Source organism: Notolabrus celidotus, chromosome 23 (assembly GCF_009762535.1).
Source record: "Notolabrus celidotus isolate fNotCel1 chromosome 23, fNotCel1.pri, whole genome shotgun sequence".
Taxonomy (NCBI): Eukaryota; Metazoa; Chordata; class Actinopteri; order Labriformes; family Labridae; genus Notolabrus; species Notolabrus celidotus.
This window is the reverse complement of record NC_048294.1, coordinates 20,727,097-20,742,406: the sequence shown is the minus strand read 5'-3', so window position 1 is coordinate 20,742,406 and position 15,310 is coordinate 20,727,097. Positions and strand designations below refer to the sequence as shown.

The 15,310-nt window shown below is 41.8% G+C and overlaps 1 protein-coding gene across 1 annotated transcript; it reads left to right on the top strand.

Annotated features, from left to right (window-relative positions):
* The first annotated feature begins 2,470 nt into the window (after positions 1 to 2,470).
* Positions 2,471 to 14,203, top strand: men1 (multiple endocrine neoplasia I). The gene is made up of 10 exons (XM_034676471.1): positions 2,471 to 2,720; positions 5,152 to 5,618; positions 5,696 to 5,904; positions 7,983 to 8,111; positions 8,554 to 8,594; positions 8,677 to 8,764; positions 8,851 to 8,987; positions 11,022 to 11,160; positions 12,103 to 12,273; positions 12,366 to 14,203. The coding sequence occupies exons 2-10, from the start codon at positions 5,183 to 5,185 to the stop codon at positions 12,915 to 12,917; spliced, it is 1,902 nt and encodes a 633-aa protein (XP_034532362.1). The 5' UTR covers positions 2,471 to 2,720; positions 5,152 to 5,182; the 3' UTR covers positions 12,918 to 14,203.
* The last annotated feature ends 1,107 nt before the right edge of the window (positions 14,204 to 15,310 follow it).

Sequence of the window (15,310 nt, the reverse complement as noted above, 5' to 3'; positions counted from 1 at the left end):
TTGACGTCTTGCTGCCCTCTGCTGGGCGCGCTCATAGATATATATACGGAGACGCAGCATTGACTGTAGTTCCCCGCTGCCCCGATACGTCAGCATGTCCGCCATATTGAATGGGCGGGTCTGCCGTATGAACTAATACAAGTGAGTGTGAAAACTGGGTTTTGTGAAGAAAAAAAAAATCTCCGTTGCATTTAACTAATTTTGATCAACCGTATTTACAATAAAGGATTACAATTAATGTAAGGACTAGAAAAACGTACAAAGTCTGTTTATCAAATGAATAAAAGGCTACAGCAGTGAGTCTGCTTTTTACCAGTGGAATGATAGATAAACTACATTACAGAAATTATACATATTTTTTAATTGTATAAAATATCATTTAATGGGAAAAAAAAACATGCAGTGGGTTACTGTCATATAGTTACATGCCCAACATATTACTGTTTCACTATGAACAGTTTACTCATTCTGATCATATTACTCACCCAGTATTAGTCTACTTCCATAAGAACAAGAAAGTCCTTTACTCGTAAAATCACACAACTTTTAGAAGGATTAAGTGGGGAGGGGGCCCTTAATGGGCCTGAAATAAAGTGTGCTTTCTACTACGCTTTTCTTTTGTTTTGTTAGAACTGCAATAAGATAACTAAAATTGTCTGAATAAATAAACAAACATTCAGAATTCCTTTCTGGAAAAAAAAAAGGGGAATCTCTTCCTGTCGACTAGATTGATCGGCTCTGTGAGATGTGCGTCTCATGCCTAAAGTGGGGAATTGTCATATTTTCATAGCATCAAGTGTGGCTGAAATCTGACTGAGAGAAAACTGTAGGTTTTTAGAGTTTTATTTTACTTCATGAGGTTAGATCATACCAAATAATAAAACAAAAAAAATAAATAATAATAATATTGATATGTACGACTAATTATTTGAATCACAGGATGTACTGATGTATTTGGACCTGTACACTCAATAAAATAAAATTATATAATAAAAAAAAATAATATTGATATGTAGCTTAGATTTGAGTCAGTTAACCAGGATAGTTTTAGCATACATTTTTGTTTAATGCAAATAAACCAGTATTATAGCAGCAATGTTATATTTTGTAGGGTTGGCTGTAGTGATGGGGCCCACTGAGATATCTTTTCAGGGGGCCCAGGACTCCTGGTGACGGCCCTGGTAATAATGGACGCCCCTGGTAATAATTGTAATAACAACAATCAGGAGGCATGTTTCTACTTATGTGTGTGCCACTGTGGACCCACAGATCAATATCCAGTTTGGATCTCAAAACCTCATGCCCACTAAGTCTGCCCAAAATCTGGGTGTCATGATCGATGACCAGCTAACCTTCAGGGTTCATGTGGCCTCGATTGCTTGGTCCTGCCGTTTTGCCCTCTATAACATCAAGAGGATCAGACCCTACCTGACAGAACACGCAACACAGCTCCTGGTTCAAGCTCTTGTAATGTCACGCATTGACTACTGCAACTCTCTACTGGCAGGCCTCCCTGCATGCACGGTTAAACCTCTGCAAATGATCCAGAACGCAGCAGCACGTCTGGTCTTCAACCAGCCTAAGACAGCTCATGTCACTCCCCTGCTCATCTCGCTACACTGGCTTCCATTTGCAGCTCGCATCAGATACAAAACTCTAATCATGACTTACAAAGCAGTCACCAAAACCGCTCCAGTTTACATGGAACCCCTCATCCAGGTCTACTGCCCTTCTCGCCCGCTACGCTCAGCCTCTGAAAAGCGCCTAGTGCTTCCAGCACACAAGGCCTCAAAATCAAAATCACTAGCTCGACTCTTCTCTTCTGTTGTCCCTAAATGGTGGAATGAATTGGCCAACTCCATTCGATCTGCAGAGTCCCTCTCTACTTTCAAAAGACAGCTAAAGACCCAGCTCTTTAGGAAGCACTATGCACTTAGCTAGACTGTTCTCCACTGTTGTCCCCAGTGGCAGATCATGTCTTCCAGCTACAGTTGACTCACACTGTCCTGCTCTACTCTGGGAATCTGTGTTCAGCTCTGGAGTGACCCAGCACTTGGTACTTTGGTCATTATTGTGGTGATGTTAATTGTTGATGATGATAATGGAAGGTCTCAAATGGTTTGGTTGCTTCATTGTAGATGTTCCTTATTTTATTAAAAAAAAAAAAAAAATCCTTATCTACTTTTGTGCATTGCCTTTACACTGCTTGGCAGTACCTGCACCCAAATTGACTTGAAGCACTTTGTTACTCTTACTGATCTTAATTCCTCTTCTCTAGATCTTTGCTTGTGTTGTTCTTGTTCTCGTATGTACGTCGCTTTGGATAAAAGCGTCTGCTAAATGACATTGTAAAATTGTGTGTGCGTGCATCTTTACAGATTGCCACCTTCAACATGGCGGCGACGTTGACGTACGACCAACCAGCCAATGCTGCGTCTACATATATATGTCTATGGGCGCGCTGACGAATAACTTACTATAAACTACATTTCCCAGCATGCATGTGAAGAAACGGTGCGCGCGGTGGTGCAGATCTACATTCACATGGAGTGGACTGAGAGCCTATCACAGCGCTCTACGGCTGCCCGCTCAGTGATAGTAGATCTGCTCTCACAGAGGCTGGTGACGCACTGCTATAGAGTCTGTGGCAGACAGAAGTGCGCGGTAAAAGAAGGGGGTACACAAACAAAAAACATGTGGCTGAACCAGTGAGGAAAGAGGTACGTTATCTCATACAAATCAGTCAAATGTACTCTCAGAACATCGTAGAGTGGCTTAATGTCACGGTGTGTTGTTCAGGTTTATCCCGCCGGAGTAATGCGGAGAGAAGTTTTATCCTCAAAGTGGAGAGTTTAGCGAACTAGCAGCTTGTTAGCATGCTAGCTCCTCCTCATCATTCAACCACCTGCTCAACAAAGCTAAGAGAAGCAGTGCTGATCGCTTCGTTGAACGGAATAATCACGTCCTTTACTTCCCTGCTTATTTTTGTCTTCGTTTGAGAAAAGTAGTGGATATCAATCTCAAATCGGAAGCTCATTTTAACTCATCATAGTAAAGATAGCTAGTTAGCCTCCATAATCTGACACATGCTAGCGGTGTAATCCTCCAGACGTGATGTTTTTTTTAATCTTATCATATATTATGTTTATTTGTGATATCACTGAGACATTCTGTTAGTTTAAAGGGGATCCACCTCTTTGTGTAGCTTGTAGTTTGAATGTGAGTAGCTGTAGCTGCAGAGGGAGTGCCCCGCCCACCAAAGCGCCATACAGCTCCTGATAGAAGCTTCATGTAACAACATTATGCAACCTCACAGGCGGCTCTGCTGCGGGTCAGCGTCCTGTTTATCAATCATGTGTTCATATAACATCATGGTTAAAGGTAGGATGGATACGATGTGTTTTAAGAGCTTTATAAATCGATAGAGACACGTTTTTATTCTATTTTCAGGCAGTGCACCATCTTCAGTCATGTGTGTGAGTCTTTGTATAACACTTATTTAACTTGAATAATAATACTGCTTTTAGCATATTTAAAACATATTAATCTGTACATCATAAAAAGCTGAGTTTGTTACTGATATAATACAACGTTTGTAATTAAAAAAAAGATAGTTTTCTTAATTTTTTTGGCTCTAAACTCAAGAAATTCAGTGTTATTGAAATAAAGCAGCCTGAATTAACACAGGTATGGAGGTAATACACAGTTAATAAAAATAAGAATTATATTAAGAATTATTTGTATGAAAAAATAATCACCTAATATTTTAAAAATGTGAAAACTGTTTGATAAAAATAGGAATAGGAATCCTTAAAAAACCCTATAATTGTAATGATAATCAAAATCATCTTTAAATATCAGTATCACAAAGTCATGAAAATAAATAATAAATAAAGGCATTAAAAGGCCTTCAAAATAAAAGTCAATTAATAATTATTATCAAATAATTAATACAATTACAAAAGTCTTTTTATGCATTTAGAATTAGAAATTTTATTATTAACATAAATGTCTAAAAACGTTTAAATATTATGATATTTAGTCTTTTCATCAATTCAACATGTAAACTTTGTTGTAATGGATGACATGCTCTGTTTTTTTATCTTTGTTTTATATTCCTACTCATCCCCACCTTCACACATCATCCACACTTGAATAATAACACTGTTTGGATGTACATAACAGTCAACAGTTAAACAGATAACTTAAGTTCAAAGCAGAAAATATAATATATTCATATACACATACATACACAGACACACACACACGCATATATATATACATATATATATATTAAATAAAGATGTCTGAATTAACAAAGATATGGAGGTAATACACAATTTACAATAATAAGAATTAGATGAAAAATTATTTGTTCAAAACATTCATAGCATGATGTCAAAAAATACAACCTGCTTGATAAATAATAGGAGTAAAAATGTTACCAATAAAATGTAATCATAAAATTTGGGAAATAAAACCAAACGTTTTAATAATAATCAAACATTTTAATCTAATCATTAAGATTAACAAAGTTATGAAAGTAAATAAAGAAAGACGATGCACATAACCCTGAAAATAAAATAAAACTGCAAAAATCCTTCAAAATAAAAATCAAATACTTATTTCAACTAGCAAATAAAATTAAAGTAATAATTACTATTTAAACTAAATTCGTAAATGAATTATTAGAAGTTAAGACATGTGTATGCATTATGATTTTTATAAATAAACTAGTATGCATTTTTTATTTTGATCAATTACAGAATAATTGTATAAACTTTGTTGCAGGTGTTGACATGTTTTTTTTAACCTTTGTTTTTATTTATTTATTTATTTATTTATATATTCTTTGTTTTTATTTGACTCAATCTCACCTTCACACAGCCCGGTCACACAGATACCTAAAGGGTACAACATGTGTTTTTTTGTGCTGCTGTAAATGTTCCCCTTCACATGAGAAACTTCCTGAAAGAGCGGAGGAAGTTAAAAAAAATGTATGAGAAAGAAAGAAAATATTTCTGAGTCAGTGAGTCGGTGTTTGGTTTCACATCTAATCTGCAAGAAGAATGTTCTAAGTTGTTGTTTGACTGTTTATTTAAAGCATCAGTGTGTGAATGTAGAGATGAACTCCTCCTCTCATGTGTGTAGTCCTTTAGGTGTGGACAGAGTCTGAGTCGTCATGGGTCTGCACTCATCCCAGAAGAAGCACTTCCCTCTGCGGGGCATCGACGGTGTGGTCCAGCTGTTCGACGCTGAGCTCCGTAAAGCCGAGCCGGACCTCGCCCTCCTTTCCCTCGTTCTGGGTTTCGTTGAGCACTTCCTGGCTGTGAACCGGGTGATCCCCATAAATGTCCCGGGGGTCCGGTTCGAGCCTCTGGAGCCGGACTGCCCCAGCTCCTGCTTCCCCACCGTGGAGCTGGGGATGATCTCTGCACTGTACGAGCGCTTCACGGCTCAGATCCGCGGCGCTGTGGACCTGTCTCAGTACCGCAGGACTGCTGCCGGGTCCAGCAGGGAGCTCGTGAAGAAGGTCTCAGACGTGATCTGGAACAGTCTGAGCCGGTCTTACTTCAAGGACCGGGCCCACATCCAGTCCCTCTTCAGTCTCATCACTGGTAGGACACGATGACTCACATCAGAACACGTTTTAGGAGACGTTCACCCAGGAGAGTAACACAAGCTCTGATTTCAGGTACAAAGCTGGACAGCTCAGGTGTGGCGTTTGCTGTGGTGGCGGCCTGTCAGGTCCTGGGTCTGAAGGACGTCCACCTGGCGCTCTCGGAGGACCACGCATGGGTGATATTCGGGAAGAACGGTGAGGAGACTGCGGAGGTCACGTGGCACGGGAAGGGGAACGAGGACAGACGTGGACAGACGGTTGCAACGGGAGTCAGCGAGAAGGTGAGGACTAAGAGCTGAGCGATGTCATCATGATTCTCCTTCTTTGATTTAATATCCATATTTATCCCCAAATATAAAACAATAATGCTGCAAGTCTGAGGATCTTAGACGGAGGCCTGAACTTGAGTGTAGTTTATTTAACCTGCTCTAAGGTTTCTATCAAAGCTGATGCTCTTCTGCAGAACATCAGGAGGAGCTGAAAGCTGAGCTGCAGCTTCAACAAGCTCAAATTTTAAAGTTAGGATTCCTTAAATGATCCTCATGAATGTTTTTAATCTTCAGAGGTCTCCTCCTCTGTAGAACAAACATATTTCTAACAGATCAGAGCAGGCAAACATACGTAGGAGAGTAGTGCCATGTTGAGATTCAGCGTTTCTCTCGCACTGTTTTCAGAAAGCTGAGATGCTGCAAACTTTAGCTCAGCTGGTGTTCCTCTTAACGTCCAGAAATCTGATGATGAAAACCTTCGTCCAGTAAAAAGGGGACAGTTTAGAATGAAAAGGGAACTTTGGATTCAATTCCCAGCCATCACTTCCTTCTGCATGTCATCCCACAAACCTGAGTCTCTTCAGCTGTCCTATCAAATAACATCACACATGACAAAACCTCAGCTGTAGAGATCTTACTATTTGTAAAGGACTTTTCTGTGTTTTACATAAAAATGAATAAATGATAATAATAGAATAGAATAAATTAAAATACAAAAACTCCCACATCCCAAAAACACAATTGAGAATACGATATAAATAAAATAAGTTGCTGACGAACTGATGAAACATTATCATGATATATTAATAAGTCAACACTAGAGGTAAATAAGATTTTAAAACTCAAGATAGGAAAATAAAACTCACCAAAATAAAATGAATTAGTTAAAGACTAGAAGATTAAACCAGTTAAAGAAACTAAGATGCTACACCTCCAGTAGCTCGACCACATACTCATATCCACGTATCCATACACCTCTTATTCATGTTTTCTGCTTTTGGATTTTGTTGTTGTGATAACTGTATTTATATTAATTATTAATTTAGTATATTTTTGTTTTAATTTTATTAATATTATTATCAAATATTGTCTTTGTGTTTTTGTCAATTTAGTGTTTTTTAATTGATTATTTTTCTGCCTCTTCCTGTGCCGTTCATTATTCATCTTTGTCCTTTTTTTCTTGTGTATTTTATGAATTGTGCAAATAAATAAACATAAAGTAAACAAATCAAAGTTAAAGAGAATCAAATATTAAAATACTGAAAGAAAATCAATGAAAATCACTGGAAGATAATAAGATTGAATTAAAAGCTAAATAAATAATTAAATAATCTATTATAAATTAATAAAAAAATATGAGATAAAAAATAAAGTGAATACATTTTTTAGTGTATCTGTAATCATTTTAAAAAAAAAGGTATATAACTTATAAAATAGCCTAAAATTTGAACTAGATATATAAGTGTAAACTGTCTTTTAAAATTCAGTAAGAAAAAAAATCAATCAAAAAGAATGTAAGTTATAATTTTTGGGGCATTTTTGCCTTTATTTGATAGATCAGCTGAAGAGAGAGAAAACGTGGGGAGTAGAGAGCGAGGGGAAGACGTGCAGCAAATGGGTGAGGCCGGATGTACAATGGGTGACAAGTCAGGACTGTCAGGCAGCACCTGGACTCTTCTACTACAGGGCCGTACTGTTGTAAGTTGAAACAGCTTCAATGAGGACTACAGCCTCTGTACATGGGGTGCAGAAATAAGAAATGTTATAATGTAGAAAAATGTTAAATAGATTGCTGGAGTGGATCCTGTTACAGGAGATCGAAAGGATTTGTTGTTTTACGATGACTCATGACATATTTTGCATACTTCCTCAACCCTGTCTCATGTTCATTTAATGTGGAAAACCTGCAGACGAACTTTCTGAGTTATATCCTCCAACGCCTGAGTTCATCATTGTTTGATGTGGAGCTCTTTATGACTCGATGAAACCCACAGGAATCAGAGTGTGTCAGACGTTGGAATTTCCCCTCATGGTTTCTCGTGTGGCAGAGACTAACAGTGTGTGTGTTTGTGTGTGTGTGTGTCCCTCAGAGCTGGCTGTACCTGAAGGGCTCCTACATGAAGTGTGACAGAAACATGGAGGTGGCCTTCATGGTTTGCGCCATCAACCCGTCTCTGGACCTGCACACGGACAGCTCTGAGCTCCTGCAGCTCCAACAGGTTAGAACTTGTACGGTTCAGAAGCCACAGGTTTCAGTTTCAGGGTCGCTGTTACGGGAAGAGGCGGAGGGCCGGACTGAAACTGAACAAGCTGATGTAACGTGGTTTAAGTTGGCCTTCTTATTCACTCTTTGCTCCTGAGTGAGATGAGTTTGAAGTTAATCAGAGCTCACATAAGACGTGGATTTTGTTATTTTCAAACTGAAGCGGAAAAGTTACTCAACTCTAAATACACTCAGCATTTCTTGATGTTTCTTCATGTTAAACATCCACCGGTAGAAAAGATCTGAGGTGCTGTAAGACCTTCTCCCTTTAAAATAAAAGAAGAGTCCTATATTTGAGAAAAACCTGCAGGTGGATCTGCACCACAGAGTTTTAAAACACCTGATTCAAACGCTGAGTTTTGATGTGATGCTTCTTCCTGATCTGTGTCTGTTTTCAGAAACTCCTCTGGCTGCTCTACGACAAAGGAGACCTGGACAGGTGAGGTTTTGCATTGATATGAATAAAATATCTCTGTCCTTTTGAAAAGATCTGCTTCAAACCGTCCCCTTTTCTCCTCCAGGTACCCAATGGCTATGGGCACTCTGGCAGACCTTGAAGATCAGGACCCGATCCCTGGGAAGGAGGACCCTCTAAAGATCCACCTCAATGTGAGTCTGCAGAGCTCTCTGTGATCACTGACACTGTGAGGGTTTCTGTGATGTGTACTCATGTTGTGTGTGTGTGTTTCCATCAGGCTGTGAACTCGGCTCAGAAGCACTACAACAACGAGCACATCTACCCCTACATGTACCTCGCTGGGTTCCACTACAGACACAGGAACGTGAGGGACGCTATGAGGGCCTGGGCCAAGGCCGCTCAGGTCATGCAGGAGTGAGTTCTAGACGTGAATACATCCGTCACTCTTACATCCAGAGTCAAGCAGGAATGAGTTTCATGTCGTGTCTGAAGAATACTGCAGGGCCGCTTTTAGCTTAATGGATAAATTGCAAGCCCATAAAGTGGGTGGCCCAGGTTCGGTTCCAGCCTGCGGCCCCTTTCCTGCAGGTCATGCCCCCACTCTCTCCCAGTTTACTGCTCTGTCAACCGTCCTCTCATCTCTGAATAAAGCCAGAAAAGCTTAAAAATATACCTTCAAAGAAGATTAGCTAATAAATGATGAAATGAGAGACACAATCCCTTTCACACATCGGTGAAATCAAATCCTTTTTTTTTTGCTTAGACTAAACGTAAAAAATGTGAAGACTCTTTGGTCAACTTGATGTAAATCTTTGTGATGAGTTGCAAGCGTGTTTTCATGATTGTCTGTCTGTTTTTGTCCCTTTTTCGGCCCAGTGATCTTTAAACTTTTAGACATTTGGCTCCAGTTTTCCTCCAATAACCAGAAAAGCATCATTAAGAAAGAGAAACTCAATGTGCTCGCTCTTAGATTTATTTTTAGTTACTGCAAACGAAACCTTCTCGTGCACGTCGGTGCAGCCCCCCCTCTTCATGAGAGTCACTTTTAAGTGAGTCATCATTAGGGTTGCAAAGGGGTGGAATTAGCTAAATTTCCGGAAAGCTTCTGGTAAATTTCAACGGGACATTAAGCTGGGGAATTTTGGAAATATTTCAAATTGGAAACTTTCCATGGGAATCTATGGGAATTAACTGTGAATAGAGGGTAATTTAATGGAAAGGTATCATATCCAAGCATAAATATTTGTTTTGTTATAAGCAGACATCCATCCAAAATAATACAATTAAAACAGATTTATTTGTAAGTCAAACTTTATCAAGTGTTAAATATTTTACTGAACAATTAATTCTTTCATTGAAGAACAAAAACATGAATGTTGAGTTGAATATTACTCATCCCCCCGACCCAACCCGTTAAAAAAATTAACATAAATGCAATCCCAACTAAGTTCCATTCAAAATGTTAAATGAAAGGAGCCCCTCTCCCTCCAAAAAAAAGTCCCATTCAACATGTAAATAAAAAAGCATCTTCCCTCAAGCTTCTCAAGCCTAGCCTCTGCAGGATTCTAGAAATCATCAGTGCATGTGATGAAGGAATGCACAGTGCATGTAGGGGGCGTGGTCTCAATAGCCCTGCAGGAAGAAGTGTGCTGGAGGAATAGCATATATATTCAACTGTACTTGCATGAAATCTGGTTGTTTTAGTCAGGATTATGCTCAAATTTATTTTCCCCAACTATATTGAAGGTCCATATAAAGAGCCAACCTTCAATTTAGAAAATTCCTGGTTTATTCTCGTTTATTCCCATTGAAAGTTTCCAATTTTGAAAATTCCTGGAATTTTGCAACCCTAGTCATCATCTTGTTTATGTTTCTGGAGAGTCAGAGAGGACAGAAGGAGAGGCCATGGCTTTGTAAACACACATCAGGAGTCAGGCAGCCTCAGGTGTTGTTCCTCTGTTTGAACACAAGGTGGCAGCAGATGCTCGGCTGACTTCTCTGTGACGACGTCGGAAAACATCTCAAAGAGACAACGTTAGATTAAATCAAATCTGACTCTTTAATGCGCATGCACTTTGTTCTGGAGTTTAGTTCAAACCCCCACCTCTGGTCCCGGTGAGTTTGGAGGGTGTGTTGTTGAAATCAGGAAGTTTGGAGCTCTGCATCCTCACACTCTCCTCCAGCTGCTAAAAATACGAGCAGCGACCCTCCACAGCTCCACAGCACACATTCCCTCCCTGTCCAGCAGCTTCCTCTTCCTGCTCCTGCATTGTTCTGCACACACAGGAATGTGTGTGTGTGTGCGTGTGTGTATTTACAACAGTGAACTGTTTGTAGATCATGCAGCAGAGTTCAGCGTGCTGCAGGTCAACATATCAAAGTCAAACATCCCTGATTCATGTTAAGTTTACGACATGCTGCCTCACGTGTTTATTATTCCTCATGCAGATATAACTACTTCCGTGAGGACGAGGAGATCTACAAGGAGTTCTTTGACATTGCAAATGATGTGATCCCAAACCTGCTGAAGGAGACCGCTGCAGAGAGTGCGGGGGAGGGAGGAGAGGGGGGAGAGGGAGCCGACAAGGTGAGTAACACCTGCAGGAGACGAATAACACATCACGAGAACCACCTCATAGACACACAAGACTCTTTCCAAACAGAGCAGGTCTAGACTGTACTCTATGTTCTATTATCAACAAAGACCCAACATCAAGACAGGATAAGATCCAGTCCCATCTTACAGACAGGACTCAGTCTGATCTCATCTTAATCCACCATGAGCAGAGCACTTTGCAGCATTTAGCTAGTTACAGTGGCAAGGACTAACTTCCTTTAACAGGCAGAAACCTCCAGCAGGACCAGACTCATGTTAGACACACATCTGCTGAGGCCGTGTTGGAGAGAGGGATAGAGGGAGATGAAGAGAGAGAGAGATGATAGTGGTGAGACTGATAGTAGTAGCTGAAGCAGCTGGAGTCTGGTACGTCCACAGCAGCAGGCCGTCTACAGCAGAGATCCAGAGGAACCTACGAGACAAGGGAGCTCAGGGACTCCAGAAAGGTCTATGGTTAGTAACTTTAATGGGACAGGAAGAGTTAAAGTAAGAGACAGGCAGAGAGAGGAGAGAGATGGGATCCCAGTTTGTCAGTCTAAGACTATAGCAGCATAACTAAGAGCTGGTCCAAGCCTGATCCAGCTTTAACCACAAGCTTTATGAGAAGGCTCAATAGACTGAAGGCTCGACCTCCCATACTACTTTTAGAGATTGCGAAAAAGATCTATTGTCAGTAACTTTAATGGGATGGGAAGAGTTGAAGGGATATTTTTAATGTGAAGAATTAAACAATGACTACTAGAATACAGAAAAGGAACTGACGTCAAATGAAAAGAGAAGCTCGAACCAACAACATATTTCTGTAAATCTGACTTTCTGTCATGTCTGTGATCCAGATCACATTGCAGACTCAGACAGTGTGTGAAAACCCGGTGACGTTGAGCTAAATGTCACATGAACCCTGTGTTTCAGGAGCCGAAGCAGGAGGCTGCTCTGACGGCCCTGCAGGACGCTGACTGTTTCGCTCACCTGCTGCGTTTCTATGACGGCATCTGCAAGTGGGAGGAGGGAAGCCCCACACCAGTCCTCCACGTGGGTTGGGCCACCTACCTGGTCCAGTCCCTGAGCCGCTTTGAAGCTCAGGTGAGAGAGCGGGAGGAATCCATCGGCTTTGAAATTCAGGATGTATGTGCGCTGATGCTCTGTAGCTGACGCGTGTGTGTTCTGATCCTCAGGTGCGTCAGAAGGTGTCCATCATCACCAAAGAGCCTGAGTCTCAGGACGAAGACGACCAGTCAAGCGACGACCCCCGGGAGGGCCGCAGACGAGGCCCGAGGAGGGAGTCCAAGCTGGATGAGCAAGGCTCACCTCTCTCTGCTGCTCCCCCCGTCTCCCCCTCCGCCTCCTCGCTGCCTCCAGCAGCTCAGCCTAAGAAAATAGGAGATGGAGGAGGCCGCCGGCGCTCCTCTCAGGGCCTGCGAGGAGGAGGAGACACTGAAGGAAAACCCAAATCCCCCTCCCCTGACTCTTCTCCCACCTCCTCCTCCCAGCAGCAGCAGGAGGCCGCGTCCCCCTCCCCAAACCTCTCCCTAACCAGACCCGTGGTCGTGTTTCAGAGCGAGAAGATGAAGGGGATGAAGGAGCTGCTGTGTGCCGCCAAGGTGAACTCCAGCGCCATCAAGCTGCAGCTGACGGCGCAGTCCCAGGTCCAGATGAAGAGGCAGAAGAGCACGCCGAGTGGGGACTACTCAATGTCCTTCATGAAGAGGCAGCGCAAGTCTCTGTAGACCCGGAGGAGGAGGGGGTAGACTCATACTGTGAACAGGAACATCTCGCTTTCATTCGTCAAACTTTTTACAGTGTCAGTTCAGTCTCATGTTTCCAGCAATACTTTTGAGTTGCACTCTCCACATATCAGGTTTGTACGATGGCCACGAAGGGCAAACGTGCGATGAGATAATTTAGATTTGGAGGAACGGGCTGCAACCCCAGAGAGATGCAAATACAGAAACACAAATACAACAACGGAAACACGCTGCAGTAAGTTAAGAAGCATCAGCAGCACACAAAGTCAAGAACTCTGCAGATAATTCATCACGGTGGAAGTCTCCAGGCCTGTAGGGGGCGCCAAATGGGACAGCTTTATTTATTACAGGAGGAAGCTGGAGCGGGACCAGGCGTTTAAGTTTTTGATAACAACACAGACTGCAGAAACATTTACAACCCACCCGACCAGGACCAAGAACGATCTTTTCGCTCCTGATCTGACCTCCAGACTCCTCATTTTGTTACATGTTACATATTTTCTCCCTTTTCCAGTCCCACTCGGCACCCCCTGCAAGCCTGGAGGACGTTCATTGTGCTTATTTATTCAGTTTCTGTGTTTTTGACTTTGCATTGTGTACGTTTTCCCCCGTGCATGAACTTGTGATGTTTTAGTTTCAGGAGTTAAGTTTCGGTTGCAGCTCGTTTCTCCTCAGGACGATAAAAGAAGACATTTCAGCCGTTGCAGCGCGTTTGCTCTCGTGGTCTGCCGTAGTTTGGAACAGAAGGAGTGACCTTTTTATTTTGTTTTTATTTAACAACAGCCAGAATGAAAGACTAGTCCTGGTTTGATAGATTGTAAACACTCATTAGTTTGTGTATTAATTGGCAGCCAATTGCACACTGACTATTATCTTCTGATTGACTCACATGTGGATGTTTGAAGCCAAAGTTTCTCCAGAATCCAGCGTACAGACAAGAGAAGACGACCATTCGGACCACGTTCATGAATGAAGCCTGGAAGTGATGATTTTAGGATAGTTACTGTGTAACATTGTCCACCTCTGCTCTATCGACAGCTTCTTTCTTGCTAGCTCTTTGTTGCCTTACGTTGCCTTTGTTCTTTTCTACTGTAGGTGGCCTTTAGTGTTCGGATTAGCTGAGTCGGGCCTCATTTCTGACGCGTAGAGAAGAGCAGGAGACCATGCACTGTTGAGACGGAGCCTCATTAGGAGGCCCAGGTACATCGACTTACCTTTTTGTTGTTGTTTTTGTATCTGCAAGTAATAAAGATCTGATGGAAGCAGAGTGTGAAGGTGTGCCTGAGTGTGTGTGTGTCTACACTGTAAAAAGAAGTGTGGTCACAGTCTGAAGGATTGAAGAGCGGCAATAACATCCTGCAGCCTGAGTGAACCTCAGCAGGGGTCGACTCTTCCAGGTCCTCTGCAGCAGCTGTTTACTGTTTCTGCACTCGCAGCATCCTCAGCCGGACATAGTTCAACCTCTGGAGCACCACTGAGGTCGTCGAGGTCACTTCTCCTCACAGGTAAAAAAAAGGGGCGGGACTTCTGGTAGCAGCAGTGGTGGAGGATTAGTGACTATATTCTGGTTATGCACAGTTTTTCTCATGACTAATGTTACAAAGGTCCAATATCCAGAACTTCATCACCTCAATGAATACTAGATTCGCCACATTTTAAGTATGCATATCCGACCACTCAAAAATGCACAGTTCCTCAAGCTATATTGAAGCAGACTGTAAATGTGAGCTATGCTTTGTTCTTAAAGTCTGGTTTAAAATAAAATAAAATTCAACCCGGAATAGTGTGTGCTGATAGAGAAATGAGCTATTTAGACCAAAGCTGTTTTTTTTAACCAGGCAGTAAACATGTTTATTTCTGCTGTAAAGATCGTCTTCTTTGAATGGGTGTGTATGTGGTTTCTGGGGATTCTGCAGCCAGCTTCAAGTTGACACTCGATGAACTTTAGTTCAACTTAACTGGACTTCATATTTTGAGACCGGAGGTTCCCGCTTGGTCGAAGTGTCTGGTTAATGGTTGTGTATGTGGTTTACAGTGTTTCTGCTGCCAGCCTCAAGCGGACACTCAAGAAACTGCAGTTTCTAACACTCCAGCATTGTTGCTTGCATAAACCAGCTGTGGTGGTTCTGGGGAGGGGCCAACAGGGGCCAGTGCCCCTGTAAAACTGAACCTGGACCCCCCTGTGGCCCCCCTCCACACCAAACAAATATTATACAATTAAAAAAAGCTTCGGTATCGCGCCGATGTTACAGGCGGAACACGTGTGTGGCACTTGGTTCCAGTCCCTTAGAGCGCTAAGGGACTCATGTTGAGTGTAAACAGCCAAACAGCTGCTGTCAGTCTGCATTTTGATCTAGTACACAGTAGTATATATG

Excerpts from the sequence above, each read along its gene's own strand:
- men1 (XM_034676471.1), top strand. The coding sequence starts at position 5,183 with ATGGGTCTGCACTCATCCCAGAAGAAGCACTTCCCTCTGCGGGGCATC. Across the intron at positions 5,619-5,695 it reads CCTCTTCAGTCTCATCACTG|GTACAAAGCTGGACAGCTCA; the intron begins GTAGGACACGAT and ends CTCTGATTTCAG. Across the intron at positions 11,161-12,102 it reads GGGGAGAGGGAGCCGACAAG|GAGCCGAAGCAGGAGGCTGC; the intron begins GTGAGTAACACC and ends CCTGTGTTTCAG.